The sequence below is a fragment of the Lepidothrix coronata genome, unplaced genomic scaffold (assembly GCF_001604755.1).
Source record: "Lepidothrix coronata isolate B3197 unplaced genomic scaffold, Lepidothrix_coronata-1.0 Scaffold22, whole genome shotgun sequence".
NCBI lineage: Eukaryota > Metazoa > Chordata > Aves > Passeriformes > Pipridae > Lepidothrix > Lepidothrix coronata.
The window spans coordinates 5,732,735-5,757,839 of record NW_016690202.1 but is presented as its reverse complement, the minus strand read 5'-3'; the positions used below and the strand labels follow the sequence as shown (position 1 = coordinate 5,757,839).

The 25,105-nt window shown below is 33.9% G+C and overlaps 1 protein-coding gene across 5 annotated transcripts in view; it reads left to right on the top strand.

Annotated features, from left to right (window-relative positions):
• RFX3 (regulatory factor X3) overlaps nt 1-25,105 on the top strand; it is a 105,520-nt gene that overhangs the window by 63,362 nt on the left and 17,053 nt on the right. For 4 of the 5 annotated variants that reach the window (XM_017808268.1, XM_017808270.1, XM_017808269.1 and 1 more), the window contains exons 4-11: nt 4,965-5,223; nt 13,948-14,022; nt 18,041-18,222; nt 18,783-18,902; nt 21,124-21,245; nt 22,464-22,576; nt 23,314-23,429; nt 24,032-24,186. In XM_017808268.1, the coding sequence (XP_017663757.1) occupies nt 4,965-5,223; nt 13,948-14,022; nt 18,041-18,222; nt 18,783-18,902; nt 21,124-21,245; nt 22,464-22,576; nt 23,314-23,429; nt 24,032-24,186 (1,142 nt within the window). The remainder of the gene's footprint in view (nt 1-4,964; nt 5,224-13,947; nt 14,023-18,040; nt 18,223-18,782; nt 18,903-21,123; nt 21,246-22,463; nt 22,577-23,313; nt 23,430-24,031; nt 24,187-25,105) is intronic. The other variant, XM_017808272.1, reaches the window with a different exon arrangement.

The window sequence follows — 25,105 nt, the reverse complement described above, 5'->3', positions numbered from 1 at the left end:
GTTTACTAAAGCAAAAGGGAAAGTTTGCACACACAAAAATGAAGATGAAAATGACAAAATTTATTCTCTACTTCCCATCAGCAGCAATGTCCAGCCACATCCCAGGAAGCAGGACTTCAGCACACATAATGGTTTCTTAGCAGGCAGCCATTGGAAACAATGAATGCCCTGCAGCCTCCTCCTCCGTTCCTTAGCTTTTGTATCTCAGCTGATGTTATATGGTATGGAATATCCCTTTGGTAAGTTCGGGTCAGGTGGCCTGGTTGTTTTCCTCTTCCAGCATCATACCCTTGACCTGGACAGGGGGATGAATGTTGAGAGACAGCGCTGGTGCTGTGCCAGCACTGCTCAGCAGTAGCCAAAACACTGGTGTGTTATCAACACCTTTCTAGCTACCAGTGCAGTGCACAGCACTGTAAGGGCTGCTGTGGGGAAAGGTATTAATCTCAGCCAGACCCAGTACAGTCTTCAAGTAAAAAACTGGGTGTGCATTTTAGCACACTTGAATTTTCCAAGCTGGTGCCTGCAGCTTGTGATAAGAATTTTGTAATTAATTATTTTGCAAGACATGAAAGTCACTGGAATATAATTTTGAAGAAAATTTGGGATCATGATCAACCAATGTAAATCACCGAGATGTGATGGGATGGCTTGAACACTGATTCATAGTAGTCAGTAGATCAGGTTCTTGATATTTACATAGACTCAAATCACAGATTCAACTGGGAATAAGTGATTTCCCATGTGTGCATGTGCACACTGAAAACTAAGGGAGGACAACAACAAGTTTACTCTTTCTGTGTCATTGCTTTTATTTGTCTCCTTTCTTCAGAATGTCAGTGTCTTTCAAGAGACAAAAGTGTTTATAAAAGTTAGGCTCAGTAACATTGATGTCCATAATGTAGTGCAAGACATTGCACTTAATTTATGTGGTAATCCTGGGGCTTACTGAATGTAGAAATTAGTTATTTTCTGTTTTCATGTGCAAAAAAAAATAGTTTTCTTAACTTTATACCACAACTCCATCTGTTTTACTTTATAGCATTATATTTTGTAAGTCATTATGAAATGCACGTAAGTAAGCAATAAGGCATAATAGGTAATGCCTGGAATTCTTGTACTTTGCAATCCTAGTCCAACTCTTGCCAGTGTCATTAATTTCCAGTGTGGGATCTTTACATCAGAAACCTGTTCTAAATTCATGCAGTGTCTGACTTTGTGTCACTTGTTCTCAGGGTAAACATATAGCTTGCACAGCCTTCTGGAAACCAGGATTCTGCAGACTAACTACTTAGACTTTAGGTTTATTTGTAACTGATGAATTTTCTAATGCCACATTCTAGTAAACATGAGATTTCACAGTTTCAGTAGGAAGAACTATTAGGTTCTGTTGCTTACCTTGTATCTCAAGCAAGAGTATATCATCCATGTTTTCTCATAAAGAACAAGATGACTTTAGTTACACTGGGGCTAGTCCCTGTATGATCTTTATATGCTGCTGTTGAAGGAGAGAATGCTTTTACTGTCTTTGGAATGTGAAAGAACTGACTATGATATGTGTCAAGCTATTTGAGAAGGTATTTGTGCTACAAGTGCTGTGGAGAAGTAGAGGATCACTTCCTTATTTGGAATTATCCCTCAAGTCGGTCTAAAGGATATAACACCATATTTTCCTCTTTGCTACAATTTTATTTTAAAGGGTCATGTTACCAAGGGCAAGGACCTTAAAACTTTCAAGTCTGCTTTCTAAAAACGTAATTTCTCTAAACTGCTTTCAAAATGTCATCTCATCAAGCTGCATTTTTAAATCCCAGATAAAGTGGTTTATGTTTTGGGTAATTTAAATGGTTCTTTGCTAAGTTGCAATTATTATTGCATGTAATAATAATGGTTTTATCTCACTTTTAAAGATCCAGTTAATTTCAACTGTGAAAGGTTTGCTAAATCATCACCAAATCTAGAACTTGCTCTTCTAGAAGAACCTACTGGTTGTTGGAATAAAGGGAAGAGTGTGTTTATTTTGGAGTGTGGCCCATTGATGTATCCCACTGATACACTGATCCATTGATACAGAGTACTGCTATAAGCAGAAATAAGTGCTGTGTTACAATGAATCCTTATTTAGAGACTGTGCATGATACACAGCTTTATAGATTATATGTGTGATATACAGGTATGCCTTATGTATGATATGCAGGTATGCCTAAACAAGGCAAAACCAAACAAACATTTCATTTACTCTCCCTATTCCATACCAAGTCCATGACTTAATTTTCTTTGAAATTCTGAACCCTCTCTAGGGTTTTCATTGCTTCAAAGATTCAATTCCACTTTTGTAAATAGATTTGTTCTCCTGACATCTTTTGTACAGTGTATTTCCTCTAGCCATGTCTATTTTTGCTGTCAACAATGGTTTTAAACTTTCATTCCTTTCTTTACTGACACCTGATATGAAGTTTTTGTTTCCTATTTTGGAAGAAATTACAGTGTTCAGTCACTTAGTGATCATTTCCATGAACTAGTTCCCCTGAGCCTGCATCACAACATTTCCCTAAATTTGTCCTCTGGTGCATGGCACTGTTCTCATTGTGTAAAAACAGATGCAACATCCAGTCTGGTAGTGGTTATTGTGCATATCACAAGATAAATGACCTCAGGGTGGACCTGGGGAGATTAGGTTGGATAACAGGAAAAACGTCTTCACTGCAAGGAGTGATCAAGCACAGGCAGACTGGGGAAGTGGCAGAGACCATCCCTGGAAATGTTCACAAAACATCTAGATGCACGTGCGGACATGACTTAGGGGTGAACTTGGCAGTGCTCGGTTAATGGTTGGACTTGATGTTTTTTTCCAACCTTAACAATTCAGTGATTCTAATCTCTGGTTTTCAGATAAACAACATCACTGTGTTATCACAAGGTATCACTGTGATACCTTGGCGTGAGAGAACAGATAAATCAGGACCTCCACAGCACCTGTATGCATGCATAGATTATTGCAATGCAAAGGTCAACCCAGAAGAAAGGGTGATAGATCAAATGTCTGTTTGAGCATTAGTCCCTAAAATAACTATTTTGCTTTGCTTTCAGCAGACTGCAAGGATTTCTTTTAGATCAACTTAAGTTTCTTGCAGCTTTTGAAAGATCTTCAGGCTTTTGAAATACTTAAGCTTAAAGAGGGATGAGAGTGAAAAATGTAGTATAAGGGTTATGAAACATTTTGGATTCTAAAACTAAAGTTTTGGAGTTTTTGAAAGTCTCTGAAGAGGAAAGGAGAAACTGTTGTGCCCATAATTAATACAGCAGCAGTTATGACTGGTTGTTGATAAGGTGCTATACATACTTCAGTTATTTAAAAGTAATGGTTTTCTGAAGGTGAAGAAGAAATCATTATCTCTGGTTCTGTTGTTTAGCAATTAATTCATCTTATGTAAGCTTTCATAATTAAAAAAAAAAACCAAACCAAAACCAACAAATTGCCTTGACCTTTTCTATATATTGATAAAAACCTAAACATTGTACAGATAAAGGGGAAGAAAAGCCTGACTTCATGTTCCTGGATAAGTGTATTAATCACCAGCTTACTGCATAAAACATGGGTGCTGCTTCCACCTCTTGTGTTTCTGGACAGAAGTATTTGGGGTTTTGGTGTTTGGTTGTTGGGGTTTTTTTGTTTGTTTGTTTTTTGTTTGTTTGTTTTTGTTTGTTTGTTTGTTTTTTTTACTTTTTTAGTTACGTGACATTGCAGGACTTTGTGTTTTTTTGATTGTACTAACCAAACTGGAGACTTAGGCAGAGATTGTTTTCTCTGAATCTTAATACTTTTGAAATTCATTTACTTGGACTAAGTGCACCTCAGCATATGCAACTCTGTGTTAATGGAGAACTTTGAATTTCAAAATGGTATTGCCTGTCGATTGCAAGAAATGTTACAGATTTTTATGCTTAAATAGGAAAATGAATGATTGGGTAAACAGACTAATTTTTACCTGTTGTCATGCTTGCCAAGATACAAAGCTCAGTCTTTGAAATAATGAACGATATTTACTTAAAAATTATGAAATAGAGTGATTTAAAGATCAAATTTAATACATGGGAACAAATCCACATTCAAAAATTATAAATAGATTATAAAATGAACAGTAATGATTCAAGATAAATAAATAAGAACATGAAACATGATAGAAGCTTTCAGTAGCTGAATAGTTTGTTAGGGTAAACTGGTTAATTAGACATAAATGTTTCACACTTGAAAGTGATTTTAAAAATGTTACTGTTGTATATCTTTTAACTTCTTTCATGTTTTTGACCTTTTTACAAGTTATAGTTCTGTTTAGGTTTTATTTCTTTAATACAGTTTTTTATCACAACGTGAATTCATGTCCAATTTTGGTCTGCCCTTTAAAGATAAATGGATTTCCCAAAACACCAGTGAACTCAGAGTTTCAAGCTTCATTCAAGAGCTTCAATCTATTTAAAAACAATAGATAACATAGGATTCTTGAACATTGGACTCTGTTAGCTGACATTTGTATGAATTGTCTGTAATTTTCCAACCTGCACCTTATCCAAAATATATAACATGTGACTAAAATCAAAGTTTTGTCAGATTTTAAAAAAGTTGATACAGGTGGAGCTTTATAAATTGCTTATAAATTGGATGAGCTCTGTCTACCCATCTCCAATTTTTATTGTACTTCCCTTCTTTCTTCCTCTTCACATAGGACTGACAATTTTTCCGTAATGGTTAGTGGATACTTAGTGGATACTTTAACATTGACACTGAATTGATTATTTAATGCTTTGACTTGATTAAATGTTATTCTCTGAGGAGGCAGGGCTTGTTTGCCAATCTTATTTGATTTGGTTTTAGCTATTGTAAATGTATTTCTAGAATTATAAAATTTCCCTCATCTAAATGAAATACAAATAACGTATTTTCCTTTTGTTTTCTTTTCTTGAAGCCGATCAACAACTTACCCTTACACAGAAACCCAGATGTACACTCAAAATACTGGGGGAAATTATTTTGATACTCAAGGAAGTTCTGCACAGGTGACAACAGTGGTCTCGTCTCACAGCATGGTGGGCACTGGAGGGATTCAGATGGGCGTAACGGGAGGACAACTCATCAGCAGCTCAGGAGGGACCTATCTGATTGGGAATTCAATGGAAAATTCTGGTCACACAGTGACTCACACAACGCGGGCCTCCCCAGCGACAGTAAGTATTTCAGACTGATGCAAAAATCTTTGAGACCAGTTTCTTAGTCACTCAGATGTTCTTGCAGACTGACACAGTTTTTGTGACAAAATGTATAGCAGTATTATGTTGTCAGAATAAGTACTATATAGTACTTTTTGTAAAAAAAGCACTNTACAGGAGTAAGAATACTATGAAAACTTAAAGACATAACTTTCCCTTGGCAGCTTGCAAATATTTACATTTCATATTTTAAATTTTAACATTTTTAATTTTTCTGAAAACATAAGAAAAATACAGTGTCGCTGAGGATAACTACGTTAGATGTACGTGTTAAATAATGTAAGCTACAGATCAGTATCTGTAACTTCCCTGTGTTTTTTCAGTTTGTTTGCCTGATATTAGTATAGTTTTGGTAGCTTATTTCAAAATATTTCCAGATGTTCAGAATTCTGAGATACTACATTTTAATATTTCATTTACTTATCTATGGTATGTCTCCAAAGTCTGTTCCAGATTAGAAGCTCATTGTGACAATGTCTGACAGTGCTATGGGAAGATGCACTCTGTTATAACTGTGGTAGATAATATTGCAGATACCTAAACATAAGCACAGATCCTTCCCTTAAGAGCTTACTCAATCGGCCCATATTTCAGTTAGGAAAACATGTTTATACTGTGTGCATAGCCCTAATGAGTACTTTTACCTCATCCTTCTGGGTATTCTGGTCTGGATTTAGAGATTTGGAAGTAATGGGGAAGAGAATTATGAAACATAGGGTAGCAAGAGTTGAAAAGTATAGAAAGGAGATAAAACATCATTAATAATATAGATTCACCAGTATTCAAAAAGACAATGAAATTATGGGACCTAATTTTTAGTAACCAATCTAATAGCACTGGATAATTTAGATGATAAATTCTCTCTATTTTGATTCTTAAGGTGATTGATATGGACAAATACAAAGTTCTTGTACTATGGAAGAAATTATTATTTCATCCAAAAACCTATGCAGTATTATTTTCTGAGAACAAGAATTGTAAAAATGAATTCATAAATAGTATAATATCCCACTAAAACATAGTGGGAGCTTTCAGCTAGCAACAAAGAATTTTATATTTGAATTACAAAAAATAATGTATATAACATTTGCCTTTATTTGACATCACTGTAATAGAGGAACAGAGTTTCTGAAAGAAGCATAATTCCTCTTTCAGATGCTTAACTGAATGTGAAAACAAGTGAGGCTTCAATGTATTCAGTAAACACAGGTGAAGGGTAGTAGATTTACTTTGAAATTGGAAATTCTATGACTTGAATATCAAAACTCAATGCTCTATTTTGCAAATTAAAAACCATTTTGATTTTTTTGCCAAAATTAAAAATTTGCCAACACTGAATAAAATCTAAGGTTCATGACTTCAGCAACATCTGTTTCTTGCTTAATGGGTCAATAAAACAGCCTGGTTTAGTTTCTTAAGATAAGTTCTGTACTGCTCTATCAACTCATTTTTAAGAATAGAAAAAAATACTTCTAATTAAATGACAATTATTAAATTGCATTTTGACACTAAAATAGTTTCTTCTGGTTTTTAGGGTGGTATTTATTCTGTATAGTATTCTGAAGGTATGATACATTAGAGTATATTAGAAGTACATTTCTTACTAAGGAAGTGGGACATAAAGTGATTTTAGATTTTGCTATTTTTGGTTCGGTGTGTATGTTTCAGCTGAAATATCCAAGAGTTAATTGAAACACTAAAGCTTCAGTTGAAACTTACTTTAAAGCACCAAGTCTGTTGTAATTTTACTAGGGGGCATAATTAAACTATGTAAAATAGAGCTATGTAATACTTTAATTTGATTGCACTTCAAATAGGTAGAGCTTGTTTCACTCGTGATCCTCATTTGGTCTTTACCATCATAACTTTTTTCATTCTCGTATAGAGAATTTATTGAAATCATCAAAATAACCTCTATCCAGACTGATTTGCTAGCATAATATGCAGAAAAATTTTCCAAATTTTGAATTAGTTTGGAAAATTTTCATATGGAAAAAAAGTTATAGAAATTAATGAGAATTTATTCATTAATACATGTGGTCATCACAAGTTCTCTTTATTTTGCTATAGAGGTACTAGTTCTGTTTACTCTTTTCAACTGGTAACTTCTTTTTTTTTGTTGTTTATCACCCTCACTGATCAAACCATTACATTCTATAACTAGCAAATTAATTGTATAATTGATATTATCTCTTTGTGATAAGTTAAAAGAAAGAAACAAAACAGTTTCAGGTTAAAAGTCAAATGTATAAAACAAGTCAATTTTATTAACTCTCTTTTAGATAAATTAAATTAAAACTCTAATTTACTTTTCACCAGGTATGCTGTTTGGTTTATGCAGAATTCAGTAAAAGATACTCAGAGACTTTTTACCTTAAGTTTATTTTCACTTTATTTTCATTATAGTTTAATGTAATTCTGAGTTCTGCTTCAGGTGTAATAAAGAGCATATATTATTTTGTAGTATTTAATTAATTTTAATTTTTGTCATTTAATATTTCAACAGAAAACTGTCCTGCTTAAGCTAGGACAGGCAGTAGCACTGGTTTTATAGCTAAAATATCAGGACTTGTGCACTATTAAAACTATTCCAACATATATACAGTAGTGGTTTATCTTAGCATATGTGAAGAATATTTGCTAGCCTTTTTTTTTTTTTTTCATTTCCATTGATTTCATTGCTTCTTCCTGTTATATTCTTTGCTGGCCTAATAAACTACTTCTGAATTACCTGCCAGAAAGGACTTTTTCACTAAAACAGAAATGCATTTAGATTACAAGACCTTCTGTATAAGATGCTGAGTAGATAAACAGCTTTCCAAAGTGATCATTTTCATATGAGTATATGTGGATTGGTCACGACTAGACTGTGATTGCATTGAACAAGAACTGATTTACCCTAGCTGGATGTCTATTTGAAATGAATTTGCATGTTGAAAGCTGGACGAAAGAGTCATCTGGTTTACTGGCAGCTCTCATTAAAGAAGGAGCAGCTACATTTAAGAGACTCTCCAGAAAATTGGATTGCCATGTTAATAATGAAATATAAATCACCTTCCAATTTTTTCCCTATGTGTAAACATCTGAAGAGTGTTCTTGTGATGAAACAGGGTGATCTAATCAACATATTTCATAATATCACAAGGTTAAAAAATTCATACAATTTCTAGTAATAAATGTGTTGTTATGCTTGTCAGTCAGTAAGAGGCTCCCATCTATTAGTCTTGTTTTCAAGTGAGCTTTACAACTGTTCTTCAATTTACAGTTGTCATTTGTCAGTCATCACCAACTATAGGAGGTCTCCAGTCATGCTGTTACAGAAATTCATCGTATTTCAGTGCAAATCTAAATGTGCATGAAAATAAAAACAAAATTAATATTGATGTAATGTATCACCAAAAATTATTAGTTCTGGTAGTAAGCACAGTGTGCCGAAGTTGCTGTTAGCTTTAAAAGAAGAACGGTACCTGCCAAAAATGTGTTGTACCTATTGGAGAGAGAACAACAAGAAGAAGTAAGAAGGCCAAGTGGAAATATCATATCCTGATAATACCATTTTAGTGGAAGTATTATAATTATTTTCAGAAAAACTAACAAATGTTTAAATGCTTCATTAAAGGCAGAGGGGTTATCATTTGGAAAACAGTTTGAGATGAGATTTTATTTACTAATCTCTTTCTTGGTAGAAAGAACTTTTCTGGTAATTTTCATTTAGCTGGATGCATCTCAGCATAAAACAAAACATTTCTGATCAAATCAAAGATGCACAGATTTTTATACTAAATGGATTATTAGATCATTTTATCAGACATGTTATTTGAGCGAGATCTTTACTTATGATTTCTTCAACTGAGCACAGTGACATTTTTTGTGGGGAAAAAAAAAAGATAGCCCATAGATCATGGGCCTTTATACACCTCTGTATTCAAGGCTTTTACTCCTCCTCTTATGGTTTCTCCTTCAGAGCTGTGGATCTTCATCATTGCTTCTCCCTCTCTCTTGCAGAGGTTTCAGTGTAGCAATGTCACCAAAATAACTTATGTCTTTCTCCCTTTGAGTGCCTTGCTGCTCCACTGTAAAATCTTGCATTGAGACTGTGCTCTTTTCCCAAGACAAGGAATGTGGAGGAAAGGGGGAATGACCCTGCTAAGGTCAGCCTCACCTACCCTCACTGCATTCTGGCTTTATCTGCCTATGCTCCCTGTTTCTTTTATGATGCAGGCTGGCTTCATTGGCTTTTAGTGTGTTTTCTGTGTGAAACCCCTCTAACAACTATAGGTTGTTTCCAGTTTTGGCAGTTTAATATTTATTCTAGTACTTTTGTATCTAAAAACCAAGTTGTTGGAAACTCAGTTTATTCCAATGTAGCGTTCCAATTACCAAATTAAAAAGATTTTAAGAAACATAATTTTTAATAAGATGTTAATAAGATATTAAAAATAGCTATCTTTGAATCCATGAGAAGAATTTCTGCTAATTCTTTTTATTTAAAAATATGTTATCAGCTGGATGCCAGAAGACTTACCATGATCTTCTCATAACAATCTGATTATCAGTGGCATAGATGCATCATGTTTCTAAAGGACTAGGGATTTTTTTGTTTCTTATTAAATACACACTTGTTCTAATATGGCCATTCTACCTTTGTCTAAGGCTGTCATGCCATAAACATTTTCAAATTTGTTTCTAATAGGAATCTGAATTGAACTTTCTTTTTAGTTTCTCCATTTTGATTTTCTGGCGTAACTCTGATGTGTTATAAGTGTTTTTCAGTGTTAGGTGGAATGTATATATTCTAAAAGTTGTTATGATAAACTTGAAAAGAGATCTTTTTATTTTCCAAACATGGGGGAAATGACCACAAAGTAAAAAAGTTTAGAATATGTTTAAAGATTTGTATAATGGATATGAAATACACAAATAACTGGATGATCCTGGAGAGAAATAGTAAATTGGTCAGTTTGACCCTATGTTTGAGAACTTATAGCAAAGAAAGTAAACACAGAATCATAGAATTTTAAGGGTTGAAAAGGACCTTACTGGTCATCTAGTCCCAACTCTCCCTGCCATGTGCAGGGACACCTTGCACTAGACCAGGTTGCTCAAAGCCTTATCTAACCTGGCCTTGAACACTGCCAGGATTGGGACAACCACAACGTCCCTGGGCAACCTGTTCCACTGTCTCATCACCCTCACAGTAATGAATTTTTTGCTAATATCTAGCCTAAATTTCCCCTCTTTAAATTTTTACCCGTTACTCCTTGTCTTATCACTGCAGTTCCTGATGAAGAGTCCCTCTCCAGCTTCCCTGTAGACTGCCTTCAGACACTGGAAAGTTGCTATGAGGTCTCCATGCAACCTTCTCTTCTCCAGGCTGAACAGCCCCAACTTTCTCAGCCTGTCTTCGTAGGGGAGGCATTCTAGTCCTCTTACCAACTTCATGGCCCTCCTTCAACAATGCTATGCCCTTCTTATTGTGGGGGCCACAGACCTGGACACAGCACTCCAGATGGAGTCTCACAAGTGCAGAGTAGAGGGGCAGAATCACCTCCTTTGACCTGTTGGCCACACTCCTTTTGATGCAGCCCAGGATTTCATTGGCTTTCTGGGCTGTGAGTGCAATGGACGATTCATGTTGAGTTTTATTGTCAACTATCACTCTTCTAATTCTTTCTCTGCAGGGCTGCTCTCAGTCACTTCTCTGCCCAACCTGTAAGTGTTGCCTGGGACTGCCATAATCCAGGTGTAGGACCTTTGCTTTGTTGAACTTCATGAGGTTTGTGTCAGCCAACCTCAACCATGTCAAGGTCCCTTAGACCTGGTCCCTTGGGACCTGGGCATCAATGTTTCATTTGAAAATTTGAGAAGGAGAAGGTAATCTGACTTAACTCCAAGCATTTTTTGTTCCTCCAGTCTATGACTGTTAGGTGTGTATTTCTCTCTAGGTTGACTCAATATATTCTTTTTTAGTCTCTAGAGAACATGCTATATTAAATAGTCAGTATGCATGCCTTAGGTACCTGCAGACTATCTGCTGCTTCTAGGACACACTGCTGCTGCTACAGGGCCTGCTTCTGATCAGGACCCCAAAGCCCTCTCTTGAAGGTTGCTCTCCAGATACACTTGTCCCAGTTTAGATTTGTGTCTGGCCCTTCTCAATCCCAGGTGCATTTTGACTTGTCACTTTCATGTCATTGGTGATTGCCCAGTGCTCCACTCTATCCAGACCCCTCTGCAAGAACTCTTGTCCAGCAAGAGAGTCAACAGCACCTTACAGTTTGGTCTTGTCAGCAAACTTACTAATGGTGCATTCGACTCCTGTATTCAGATCATTGATAAAAGTATGAACAGAACTGGCCCTAGCATTAAGCCCTGCGGGACACCAATAAAGTAAACTAAGAGGTAGCTGCAAGTTTTCAGAAAGGACAAGTGAATGATTTAGTGTCTAGAAAATCTGTCTTCAAATCAATCATATTATATGCTCAAAAATAATTAAGAAGCGATTGTATAACCTATCTAGGAAGAGAGTTTCTTTCAGTAAAGAGATATGTATCTGTCAGATAAAGGTTAAAGTTCATTTTATCAAAATTTAGACTAGAAATGATAAAAAAAATAATTGGTAGTGAGAATAATTTCTCTTTAAGCTTGTCCTACTAAAATATGATGAAGACTCATTTTAAACATAAATCACATATATTAAAGTAATTAACATGTTTTAGTGGTAACCAGTACTGCTTGGCTTACATTATGCAGTAAAAGTAAACAGAGATTCATTGTCTTCAATGGCCATACTGGTGAAATCTACTAAAAGAAATTCCAGCAACAAAAATTTCTCAAATAACAAAAAACCCCATCAAAAAGATGGAAGGTTAGCACCAAAACCCATGGACTCGATATGGCAGTGAGGAAAGAGTGTTGTCTGTAATGCCACTTTACTTTTTAAGTGCAGTTACTTCTTTTTAACAGACTGGTTCTCTGAACAAACAAGACCAGAAGTTGCAGCAACAAATTGAGAGTTGTGCAGTAGTGGGAATGAGCACCAGGCAGTGTAACCTCGGTGTACAGTACTGCTGTGGATTGAGAGTTGTGGAACAAGTAACCTAACATTCAGATTTAGGATTTGAATGTCTGTATGGTCTTCATTGTTGGATTTTAGCATTATGTTAGGAAGGGAAATTTTGTGGCTACAGCACATAGCAAGTTGACCTTACTATGATGATCTTTTCAGCTTGTAGTTTTTATCATGTGGCATGCTTTTAGAATTTGATCTTTCCTGTGTGATTGAATACTTTGACCTCATAGTAGTTTCTGTTGAAGCAAGTCAGTGAAGAAGTCAGATTATTTAAAGAAAAGCATTATTTCCAAGTAAGTTTTCTTCATAATAACTGCGTATTTTTAATAATGTACTTTAAAAAAAACAAACTTGCAAAGCTAATATTAAACAGTTAAAAGAAAAGACTCCTCACATTATTACGATAAAATACTTCTCAGTTGCCCTGTAAAAAAAGAAGCTAGTTTTATATGTATGGTAAATTCAAATACCAACTATAGTATTTTTCAGGTAATTTCCTGCTATACAGAGAGTTCAGGCAATATGGATAAATTATTACACTAAAATTTTGGATATTTGAAGGAGGATAGAGAGGGTTCATTAAAAATGTCTACACAGAGAATTATAATTGTTTTTAAAAAGTATAATGGTGGTTTCCATTGCTTTCACTTTGGCCATTTAATGTAGCTAATTAACTGTATGCCTTCTCTTACTGTGCATCACATTGTCGCTGTCATTTTCATTGTTGTTTTTGCTCTTCTAGCCCCCAGTTAAATTGCACTTAGGTTCTTATTTTTTCTTTAATGTTGTTGTTACCAAACTGATAAAAATCAAAATATCTGTTGTTACTAAAAAAGAAGAGAAAGGGAATGGGTGTGAGAATATTTGTACATTTGCATTTGAAGAAATTCTATTTTGTATTTTAGTTGTACTGTATTTTCTTTTCCTTTTAAAAAGCAAAATTATTGTGAACAAATCTGCTTTTCCAAAAGCTGGATCCTGCAGTCTGTGTAACTCCTGACTTTCCATTTACTTTGACAGCTGGGAATATTCAGAGGGTGCTGGCAGCAGTAAGAGTTGATGTCCTGTCCCAGTGAAGTTAATGGTGTAAAACCTATTGAATTACTTTGGTTTGGGATTTGATTCTGTGATTTCAGAGAGTTAAAGTTCTGTTTCTAATTCAATTCCTATTGCAAACTCTGCATGTCTTTTCCTGATTTAACTGAAGGGAACACATATGGAGGCCTTTCTTAAAATTGTTTAGGGATTTTTTTTTAATTTTTATTTTTACTTTATTAATGATATTTTTGTTCAGTCAGGGTTATTTTTGTTTCAGTGCAGCTCACCAATAATTCTACTCCTTTGAGCTCATTCTGAGTAGCTTGGAAGGTAAAATGGACATTGAGGCTATGATCCTGCAGTATATATGTGAGCAAAATGACTTTCTGACCTCCTTGAAGAGGTTTGTCTTCACTGGGACTCTGGAATGAGGCCTTTTAGTAGAATATATGCCCTAGCCAGGAATAAAGTAGGCATTTCTATTGATCTGTTAGCAGTCTGTCAAAACTTCTCTGATCAGGCTTTTTTACTATCCCGTCTTGAGTCCTTTTTTTAATGACATCTATTATCAGATTGAAATGGCGATTGAGACACTGCAAAAGTCTGATGGTCTGTCCACTCACAGAAGCTCTCTTCTCAACAGCCATGTAAGTTGTCTCTTCTTCACATACACTCTCTCTTGCTTGTTCTGCATGCTTAGCCTGCCTCTAAATGTTTGTTTTATTTTATTACTACTTTTTGCTCTTAATCTTCCCATCTTAGTTGCTTGTAATCTTCTACTACACCTCCCATGGCTTTATTTTGTCAGATTAAATGTCTTTATGATATATAGCAGAGTGTTACCTGTTTCCTATGCTCTACACTATGTTAAGACAAGTTAACACATTTGACTGTTCTGCAGGTTGTAGTGTAAATGTCAAGCTAAGGTTCAATTAATTCTAAAGTAGCTGGCTTTTGCCATTTTAAATAAAGTTGTCTGCAAAGTAAGGTCTGTGTATCCTATACTAATTTTGGGGCATGTGAAGAGAGAAGAGAAGGAACAAACAGCACACCTAAATAATAGATTTAAGTTATTTCTGGATGTTTTTTCATTGGTTCTGACTAGAGAGTTTATTATGAATTTATTTACATAAGAATCCTGAAGATCTTTACGATGACCTGGTAAAAATTGAAAACACTGCCTTAATTTGAAGTACACAGAAATGGCTTGTTCCTCTGCCTTTTACTTTATTCTTACTCTGCAAGTCTTACAGTTAAGAATTTCCATAAACAAAGCTAAAAGATTTTTGGGAAAAAACATGACCTCCAAATATAGTGATAAGTATCTTTATAGTGATGTGTAATGTTAAAATAAAGGAAAAAGGCCCGAAGTTAACTTAAAACTTATTATATAAATAATAAAATTAATTTTTAAGTTGTTAGTCTTTCCTAAAATGTTTTTTTTTTTTCTGTTGATATTTATAGGTTTGCATTTTGTATTTTTTGCCATGTTGATTGCTTTCTATTCATCTTACTACTTTTTTCCTTCTCAGCTTTACTTACTAAGTAAATTCAAATTCCTTTATTGTTTTACAGAAGAAATTTAAATTTAGTTTGCAGTCTTAATGTAGAATATGATGGTAGAGACTGTCCCTCAGAAATCAAATTAAAAACGTATGTTTTAGCAGGGTTGGGGTTTTTTTGTTTCTCTAGGGGTCTGGTTATGTCAAAGTCAAAACTAGAAACGTTTTGTGGAAGATATAGGCAAATTTTTTATTTCTTTAGAAAATCTAAAATTGGAACACTATATACAGAGTATATACTTTTAGATTCCACCTTGTGTGTTTACAAAATAATTGTTTTGAAGATAAGACAGTGTAAAAATTATTATTTAAATAATAACAATAATAGACAGACAATATCAAAATCATTGTTTAAATGTCATTTTTAAAATACCATACCTTTTTTAGGCATAGTTTTAGAAATCTGCATTAAGACTTGGAACACTAGGAGTATTGATAAGTTTGTGTGTAATCCTTTTATGAAGACCATAGTCTTGGTATAAAACCACGAAAAATTACAAGATAAGCTGCAGTGCCTCAGTAAACTCTGTTTCACTCATTTTTAGTTCTAGGCACTATTCACAATGTGTTTCTAATAATGAGATTTGCATCCAACCATTAAGACTTATCATGATATTTCTTTCTTGATTGTGAAGCTTTTTCAAAGTTATTTTGATAGGGATGTGTCTTTGACTCTATGGGGAAAAAAAAAACAAAAAACAAACCCTTGTGCATATTTTTATGGCAATAAGTATTTCCTAGTTTTTGGTCATTTTGAAAGAAGTTTTAGATCTAGATCAAGTGTATTCATGTTTTGGCTGTTTTAAAAACAATGCTTATTGTCTTTAAACTCAGGGACAACATGGAGGAAATTTAAGTGTAGTTTTAGTCTTTGTCTCTTTAACCTTTTCTTGATTTTGACTTCTAATGGTTTGGTTTGGCATTTATTAAAATAATTGGCATAATAGATTTTAAAAGTAGAATTCTACATTTTGTGTTTAATTAATTTGCACTTTGCTAATGATAAATTAATTTGTGGGGAAATTTTATTTTCGGGATTGAAATTTCAATCCTCCTCCTATGATACCTCAATGAGGTTTTATAGGATTTTTTTTCCTAAATACATGAGTGCTCATTTTAAGGAATTTGTCATTTCTCCTCTCTTTTCTTTTCTTTCTTGATTTATTTCTGCATGAGATCGACTTATTTAATTAATTGACAGTTCAGTGTTTTATGAACATTGCAGCCTAGTTGAAGTTGCACTCAGTTTAACAGTTCTGGCTCTGTAAATATTTCATACCTTTCCCCATCCTACCTATACAGCATAGTCAGTTTATTTAGTAAATTTAAAAGCCATGATTCAAAGCTGAACAATTTTAGAATTATATTTGAATTTGGTAGAAAAATGTTTGGGTTCTTTAAAAAATTGTTTACAATAATGTTTGAAGAAAATTTTCTTCTAAAATCATGAATTAACTGCATTTTTTCCAGGCTTTAATCCATCAAGTAATAATTTCAAACCCTTGCTACTAAGTAATGCCTCTCAAGCAAAAGTTCTTATATTGCACTTAACTTTTGATTTAGTTTTTTTGTGTGTTGAATAATGCAAGTTATGTATGAAATAACATCTGTTAGAAATTCATATAATTAATGAAGTGCACTTCAAGTGATTAATACTAGGTTAGAAACCATCTGGTGAAAATATCTTCAATGCTACATACAGAACTTAATTGCAAAATAGTTTGACAGAGTTTTTCCCTTTAGGGAAAACAGAAATACTTCACATTCCATGTCTGTTCTGATTAAGTTCTAGATGTAATAATATATGAAATATTATATAAATGTATTAATAGAAATATAGATAAAATAACAGATTTTAAATATAGATAGATTGCAACCATTGAAAGATATAATTACCTTTGTTTCTAAGTCTAGACAGGATTACGTCAGATCATTAGTGAGATAAGTTTAATACATCTAGACAAAAGTCAATTATACTTTTTCTTCAGCTTTATTTCAAAAGGACAGATGCTCAGTTTGGAAGCACTTTTGAATGTTCAAACATAAAATAATGGTATGATAACTGATGATTAACTACTTTTTAATTTTGTTTATTTGAAATGCAAAATTACCTGCAAACTGAGCTAAAAATTTTACATGTTGGAAGCATTTGCATCTTACTTCTGTATTTTTCTAGAGCTTAGAAAATTTCAGGGATCTAAAACCATGACAATTACTGGGAAAAAAAAGGAAAATGTTATCTTATCAGAAAACTAAAGCAGTGGAATTTAAATGCATTCTCAAACTTTATTGGTTTTGATCTATTTTGTCATTTTCCTGTAATATTAAATCTAGGAGTATTAAATTGTCCTTTTCACTTTTTTTTGTATATTAGCAACAGCTAGAGGTGTTTTATGAATGTGCTCTACTTAGAACACCCAGTGATATTATATAAAGTCTCTTCTTGCATGTATCTAATTACCTACCACAATTACATGAAAAGATTACTGTTTTTCCAAGAAACTCATTCTGTTCCTCTTGGCAGTCAAAGGCAAGCAGGCTATATCTGAAAGGGTTGGTACCCTTAATAATTTATAGATGTACCAGTTATTTTCAACGTTACCTAGGTTGCTCTTTGACTTAAATGCAGTAGCTTTTTTCTTATGTTTTTTTTAATAACAGGCAAAGAGAAACAGTACGATATTCCAGGTTTACAAATACATTAATTACCTATTATTAGTCCAAGGAGTTTGTTTTCTGCAATTGATGTGAACTACATTCATGGTTACTTTATTTTTTTGTGGTACTAACAGTTTGTCTCCGAAGCATAGATACTTTTAGCGAGTATTGATGTGTGGTACTGAATCAAAAATATTTTAGGAAATGGGAACTTACCTGAAGTCACGAGTGCAACGAGTTCTGCTATTCCCTGGTAATCTGAAGATCCTATAGCACTATGGTATAGCTAACCTTTTAAGGACTCTCTGAAAAAGGAAGTAATTGTTTAATAGACCTGAAGAATAGACCAGTTCCAGGACTGTCAGAAGTTAAATGTTGCACGGCTACGGTATTTTTAATAAAGTATATACTAAAAAATCTTTTTTCTGTTTTGTATGTGATATAGCTTCAGTGGCTTTTAGACAACTATGAAACTGCAGAAGGAGTGAGCCTTCCAAGAAGTACCCTTTACAACCATTACTTACGGCATTGTCAGGAACACAAATTGGATCCAGTCAATGCTGCCTCCTTTGGAAAACTCATACGGTCAATCTTCATGGGACTACGGACCAGAAGACTTGGAACTAGGTTTGTGTTATTGAAATCTGGAATTATAATAGAAAATATATGTAATCAGTAAGAAACTTGCCTGCTAGGGAAAAGAATAAACAAAACCTGCATTTAAATATTACAGTGTTTTTCTGTCAGTTCTGTTTCTTAATGTTAAACAGTTTTATGCATTTTCGAGATGCTTTATAGTTTTATTTCTTCTGGGTTTGACAGTTTATGTGTTTACTTTTTGGTAACTACACTGCAGATTTTTAGCATCACAAATATAACATAGCTAGCTATTTGGAAATCACTAAGAATACTGTCCGTCCATAACCAGATAAGTTGTTTTTATTTGCATTTTATTTTTCTTACTCAAACGGAGTAAGAAAAGTTAAAATGCTGATAATATTAGTTTAAGAAAGTGAATTAATTTCCCAAAGGTGGTAAAAATGACACCCATGTAAAATAGGTATGACAGGAGAGTCAGGCCTGATTTGTGTTTATTCTTTTCCAATCAGTGTAAATTGTAATGTAAATGTAATGTAAATGGATAAAACTAGTGTTACTGTTCTTTTAATTCTTGCTCTTTCATAAAGGGGAAACTCCAAATACCATTACTATGGGATTCGTGTCAAGCCAGACTCTCCTCTTAATCGCCTACAAGAGGACATGCAATATATGGCAATGAGACAACAGCCCATGCAGCAGAAACAGAGGTAAAGTGTGAAATGAACATAACTACTTACTAATATTTCTAATTCATAAAATCTTAATTTTCCTTACATGGAAAAGTTGAATTTCTGATGCAACTTTTGTTCAGCTTCTCTGCTGTGAAAATAAAACTTTGCTGGGTATCGAGTTGATGTCAATGAATTTAGGTACCTGTCAATGTGAAAGAATATTTATCTAGAAATTGTCATAAATTTGCAAAAAGAAAATAGTAATAAAATGACCTGTAATATTAACAGACTCAACTGTCTTGAGTTCTTGCCCTACAAGCTGAAGAAAAGCAGTAAGAGCTTGAATTTCAAGTATTCCTGTTTGTTTTCATTGTTACGTTATTTTATGTACACACTTCTTATCAGAGAGCTAATTATTAAATGCTTGGTATTTGTTTCCTCTTCCTGTGAAGAATTAATGTGACCATAATGGTCTGCTTATAGGTTGATTTAAGTATTTTTCCTCAGTATCTGTTGTTCCTGAGGAACCTGAGGAACTCAGAAGTATTTGAAAGCAGTGGCACAGGGCTGTACTGGTGGTGAAAGAATGTGTGAATATGCATATTAGAAACTATGTTGAACATGGAATTTTAGGGGGGAAAATGGAAATTGGTAAGTTTCTTTGAAATTAATTTTTATTTGACTGATGTCACTAGCCTCCCATATTACCCTAAAGTAAAATATGTAAGATGCATAATTTCATGAAACTCAAAGGTAGAAGAGCAGCATATCAAGCAAGACACCTTTAGAACTATTACCCCCCAAAAATCCAATTGAATCAACAGTTTGGTACAGTGTACTGATCATATTTTGTGGCCTTAGACACAACTGAGATATGGAAAACACAACATCAAACTTTAACTTCAAACACAGAGATCACTTTGATCTGAAATTATTTTACTGTCATATCCAGAGGTAGTTACAGCACTAAATGCAAATTCATAGTAAGGTGTATGATCTTAACTGTCTTTTGCTTAGATCATACGGGAGCATGAGATGTCTCACAATATGATCATGTGGAAAATTCTGTTACAAAAATCATCACAGGATAATATAGTAAGAAAAAATGATAGATATTTACAAAATCTCCAACCAAGCAAATTTTAGCTACTTAATCTCATTCAGCAATTTCATTCACTCACATTCAAAATCACAGATATGCACCAAGACATATACCACAATGATCTAACTAGAATTGTTTCTGGAAAAATGATGCCAATTATCTAAACATTGTCACATCTCTTGTCTTCTTCTTAATTCACAATGACAAAGTGATTTTGAGATTTCATTATGTAACTGTCAGGAGTGGATATTTCTTTTTGTGTTATTTGCTTACATACTTCCTTTGTTTTCCTTACCTAGGTATGTTTGGTGGCATTTTCTTAACTTTATGTCAATATGTTACTTGATTATATTTGAATGAAATGACACATATGGCACTGTGTAGCAGTTAGTGCATACTTCTCCTTTGAACCCATGTTTTGCACATGCACACACATACATGGACAAGCACACACCCATTTATACTAAAGGACTGGATATTGTAATTTGCATGATTATGGTAATGTTACTCTTTCGTCAGCTTTATTAATATTTCTAGTGGTTCTTTTGTCTTTTAAATTGGTGGTAAATTGAAGTCAATATATTTTTCACTGGATTGACACTTCTTATCCTTTTTGGCAAAGGCTGTAGACTAAGTGTATGCTGCAGATAATTTTTCTTCATTCCTTTTCTTGATTTTTTACTCGCATCTTTTTTACTTGGGTAACTTCAATATCCCAAAGTCCTCTTATTCGATTTGAAGTCTTTCATTATCCTCAGACAGTAATGTCATTTCTTCTTAAGGTAATGAAACATTATTTTTGAATTACAGAATTACTGGGAAGCCAAGCTTTTTGGAAAGGGAAGGATTTGATTCCTTTTGGTGTAAATTTGCTGGTCTTATGGTATGCTGTTAGTAAGCTAAATTCCATCAGGAAGTGCTAGTGGTGCTGTGATATCACCTTTATGAATTCTGTAATGCATTGTTAATACTATAGCTTCCCTTTGTGGTTGTTTCTTCTGTTATTGACAAAATACATAAAAATCTCTAAATTCTTTTGTTGTTTTTCCTCAAAATTTTATTTTGAGGTGGAGAAATCAGACTCTATGATCAGACTCTATGACATTTATGAAGAAGTGAATAGAAAGGATAATTTTGTACTTGATATTTTTGTAGGTATAAGCCTATGCAGAAAGTGGATGGAGTTGCAGATGGCTTCACAGGAAGTGGTCAACAGACAGGCACATCTGTTGAACAAACTGTAATTGCCCAAAGTCAACATCATCAACAGTTTCTAGGTATGAAAGCAGGTTTTATACTGCTATATAAATAAGATGAGCTTCATTATCACTGTGAATATCAACTCACACAAGTACAGTAGTTGCTTCCAAGGTTATCATACCCTCTTTAAAATCCTTACAGCTGAACAAAAAGGCACTTAAATTACACGAGCTTTATGTAATATTTAATATGCATCATGTAAGTATAACAGGAAAAATATGCAAATTCTGTATTTGTGAGATATATTTAATATTACATAAATGCAGTTGCTTTGCAAAGTTATATTAAATGTGCATTTTGAAATTCCTGCTATGAAAGTTGTTTCCTCCATGTGTATTACAGTGCATTTTATTTTATGAAAGGTGGGGTGGAGGGATGGCATTGCATTACTATTGCAGGTTAGCCATCCTGTGGGCTGCTTTGGAAGTGTGTTCTAGCATTGTAAGTGGAAAGAGACAAATTGTTTCAACTGGAACCCCAAAGTCATGTTTAAAAATATCTAAATCATGCATTCATTGATCCAGTTAAGCATGTATTTCAGTAATGGAAACAAATTGTAATTTACTTAATTGTTTATGTAAAGAAGTGTCCTTGGCTGTGTTATTAGAGAGGTGTAGTCTTACTTGGCTGGGAGTTTCAGGGACAAAATCCTTTGGCCTAACCATTTGGAACATAAGGGTAGCATTAAAGTGTTTTGAGTCTTCCTTTCTGGGTACCTTTCAGCCCGGCATTTTTATCTATCAGCTTGTCTCTCGGAAACATTTGTGATAAATAGTAAAAGCACACAATGGCTCTACTTGAAAGTCTAGTAAATGTCAAGTAAAAATGTATATTGAATCTATTAAGCCCCATGACACCTGGCTACATAGAAACTCTTCAGTTGAACAAAAAAAAAAAAATTCAGTGATTAATTTTTCATGCACTGGCTTAGATATTTTCCTTCATCCTGTAATAGTTTGAAAAAGTATGTGTTAGCTTCTCTATATAGGTGTAATATGTACATTACATCTTTTTAATGTCTTCAAGAATAATTTTTTTATTTCTTTTTTATTAAAAAGTGCTGGCTGAATTTATTTATGATTTTAGCATACAACAGGTATGAAAGACTTTCCTCTTTGTATACTATGACCTTTTGGAATTTATTTCTTTGTATAATCCTTAAGGTTTTTTCTTAATTGTACTGTAACTGGCACTGTTCACAACAGCCCTCTTTCATTATGTTGTCATGACAACAGATGCATCTCGAGTACTGCCAGAGTTTGGAGAAGTTGAAATCTCTTCTCTGCCAGATGGTACTACCTTTGAGGACATCAAATCACTGCAGAGTCTTTATCGAGAGCACTGTGAGGTATTTCCTATAAACAATTTCTTTCTTAAAGCCAATACAAGACAATAAAACCAAATATTGCAGCCATGATAGTGGTATGTGACTTTCCCCCAGGATATTTTATTTATTTCATTGAAAATGATGGCAAAAAGATTTTTCTGGAGGGTATCTTTCGAAATATTGTTATGTGTATGTTTTCAGAATGTTAGAGAAACTATAGATTGTAGATGCAGATCTTTGGTTTAGTCAATAGGAAATGTAAATCAGGTCGAATTGTAATTATTTTTTTTTACATTAAAAACGGTAACTTTTTCTCATTTTGAAGAAACATTGAGAAATTTAAGCATATTTGATACTGAACAGTATGTCTTTTAAAATTATTTTAAGATGTTTTCAAACCTATATGGAATTATGGAAGTGAAAAGAGTGTGAGGTTTCCTTCTTTCTTTGCAGTAGCAGTAAATATTTTCTGCGGTAAAATTCTTCTGATATGTTTACGTAGGCCATACTAATTTCTGGAGTCTTCCATGCTTGTGCACTTAGTCTTATTCAAGTTTCTGTGTGCAGCAGTTTATAGTGCTGGATAATTTGTGGATATCAAAGGTATTAAAACAGATACCATTTATAACTTGAGAAACGTACAGTTTGTCTTTGCTCCACTACATGGTGAAGGAAAAAAGCTATAGATCCAGTTGAAGTTAGGAGTGGGGGGGGAAGCTGGGTACAAGACAATATGATCTCATGTTTTATTTTCTCAGGCTATACTGGATGTGGTTGTTAATCTTCAATTCAGCCTGATAGAAAAATTGTGGCAAACTTTCTGGCGCTATTCTCCCTCTGCTCCACCTGATGACACTCCTGTCACTGAACCAAGGTCAGTCAATGTTTCTCTTTGTTTATTGTGTCTCATGATAATATAATACAAGTGTGGGAAAAAAAAACCTTATTAGTTTTACTTGAGTAGTAATAATTTTTTCTCCTATGATAGTCTTCCAAGTTAAATTTATGTTGTGTGGCATTTTTGTATAGCTGGGGTGTATGCCAAAGGTCAGTCTTGGAACAGTTGTCCCATCCATTGGGTTTTTTGCATAGAGAACTACAATAAAGGTGTCTCTTACCAGTATTCAATCTACGTCTTTTAAGCCAAAAGTATCATCCATATGTCTGCACAATTTATGAGCTATAGGAGAACTATGGAGCATTTCTTAAATCCATTTCCATGTGACACAACGTCTAAAGAAGTTATACTGGGTGTAGCTGAGAAATCTCTGACGTCTTTAGGAAAAAATACATTTTAACACCCATTTCAGATTTTTACCTACTGTAAATCATGGAATCATAGAAACTTTAAGGTTGGAAAGGACCTGTAAGATCTTCTAATTCATCTGTTTACCTAGCACTGCCATGTTAACCACTAAACCATGTCCCGAGATGCCATATATGCATTATCATTTATTCATTTTTTTTTGACACCAGCAATCTGAGTGAAATAGAAAGTCGACTTCCAAAAGCAAAGCTGATTACTCTGTGCAAGAATGAGTCTATTCTGAAATGGATGTGTAACTGTGACCATGTGATGTACCAGGCTTTGGTGGAGATTCTCATTCCTGACGTCCTTAGACCTATTCCTAGTAAGTTGAACACCTAAAACGTTTTGTAAGGATTCTTCTGCAAGCATGTGTGTGGTGGAGGTGTCCTTATGCCTCACAGGGCAACTTAAGGAATAAATTTGAAAGTTACAAAAGTACTTTGTGTCATTACCTCTAATTTTGTTGTGTAAGAAGTTATGCTGAGAATTGACATATGTTTTGTATTTTAAAAGTACATGAGGATTTTAGTGCCATTGGAAGATCTAGTTTTCAAGATACAGGTTCATATTAAATGTCCTTTCTGTGTATGTTATATCTTCAGGTAAAAATGTGTTCCTTTTACCCTGGCTCTAGGCTACCTGATAGAAGTCCTGTGGCCCTGAGACAATGTGCACTAAGTCAGTCATTACACTACATTGAGTAGTTTTCAGTTTAAGTATCACATATTAAACTTTGATTTGTCTGGGAAAAAAATTAGGGTTTTGTGATTCCATGTTTGGACAATTAGTCTTCTGGTCCTTATCAGTGACTGCTGAAATCAATTCTAATGTCTGTTAAGGCAATGAAAAATTAGCTCATAAATTTTTAATCCAATTTATTATTCCAACCTATTTTTTTTTCTCTCACACATCCTGCATGAAAGAGTCAGTAGTTGTCCAGTCATTCTACCATTACCAGAAGTACAGCTTTCTTTTCAGATTTAATTTTACTAGAATCCATTATTGCTCTAGCAGTGTATTTTTATGGCTATTTTTGGTAGAAAGCAAATTTTGTTAAGAAAGTTAAACTCCTTAAAGTATTTATTGTCTCCCATATGCTTTCCTAAATATTATAACGAAATAATGTTAACAACTCACTATAAACCTCATAACCCCTACATATTGTTTCCTTTCTATGAAAAAACAGTATTCACTTTATAAAGTTGGATTAATATTATTTTTAAAATTATAGCCTTAAGTAG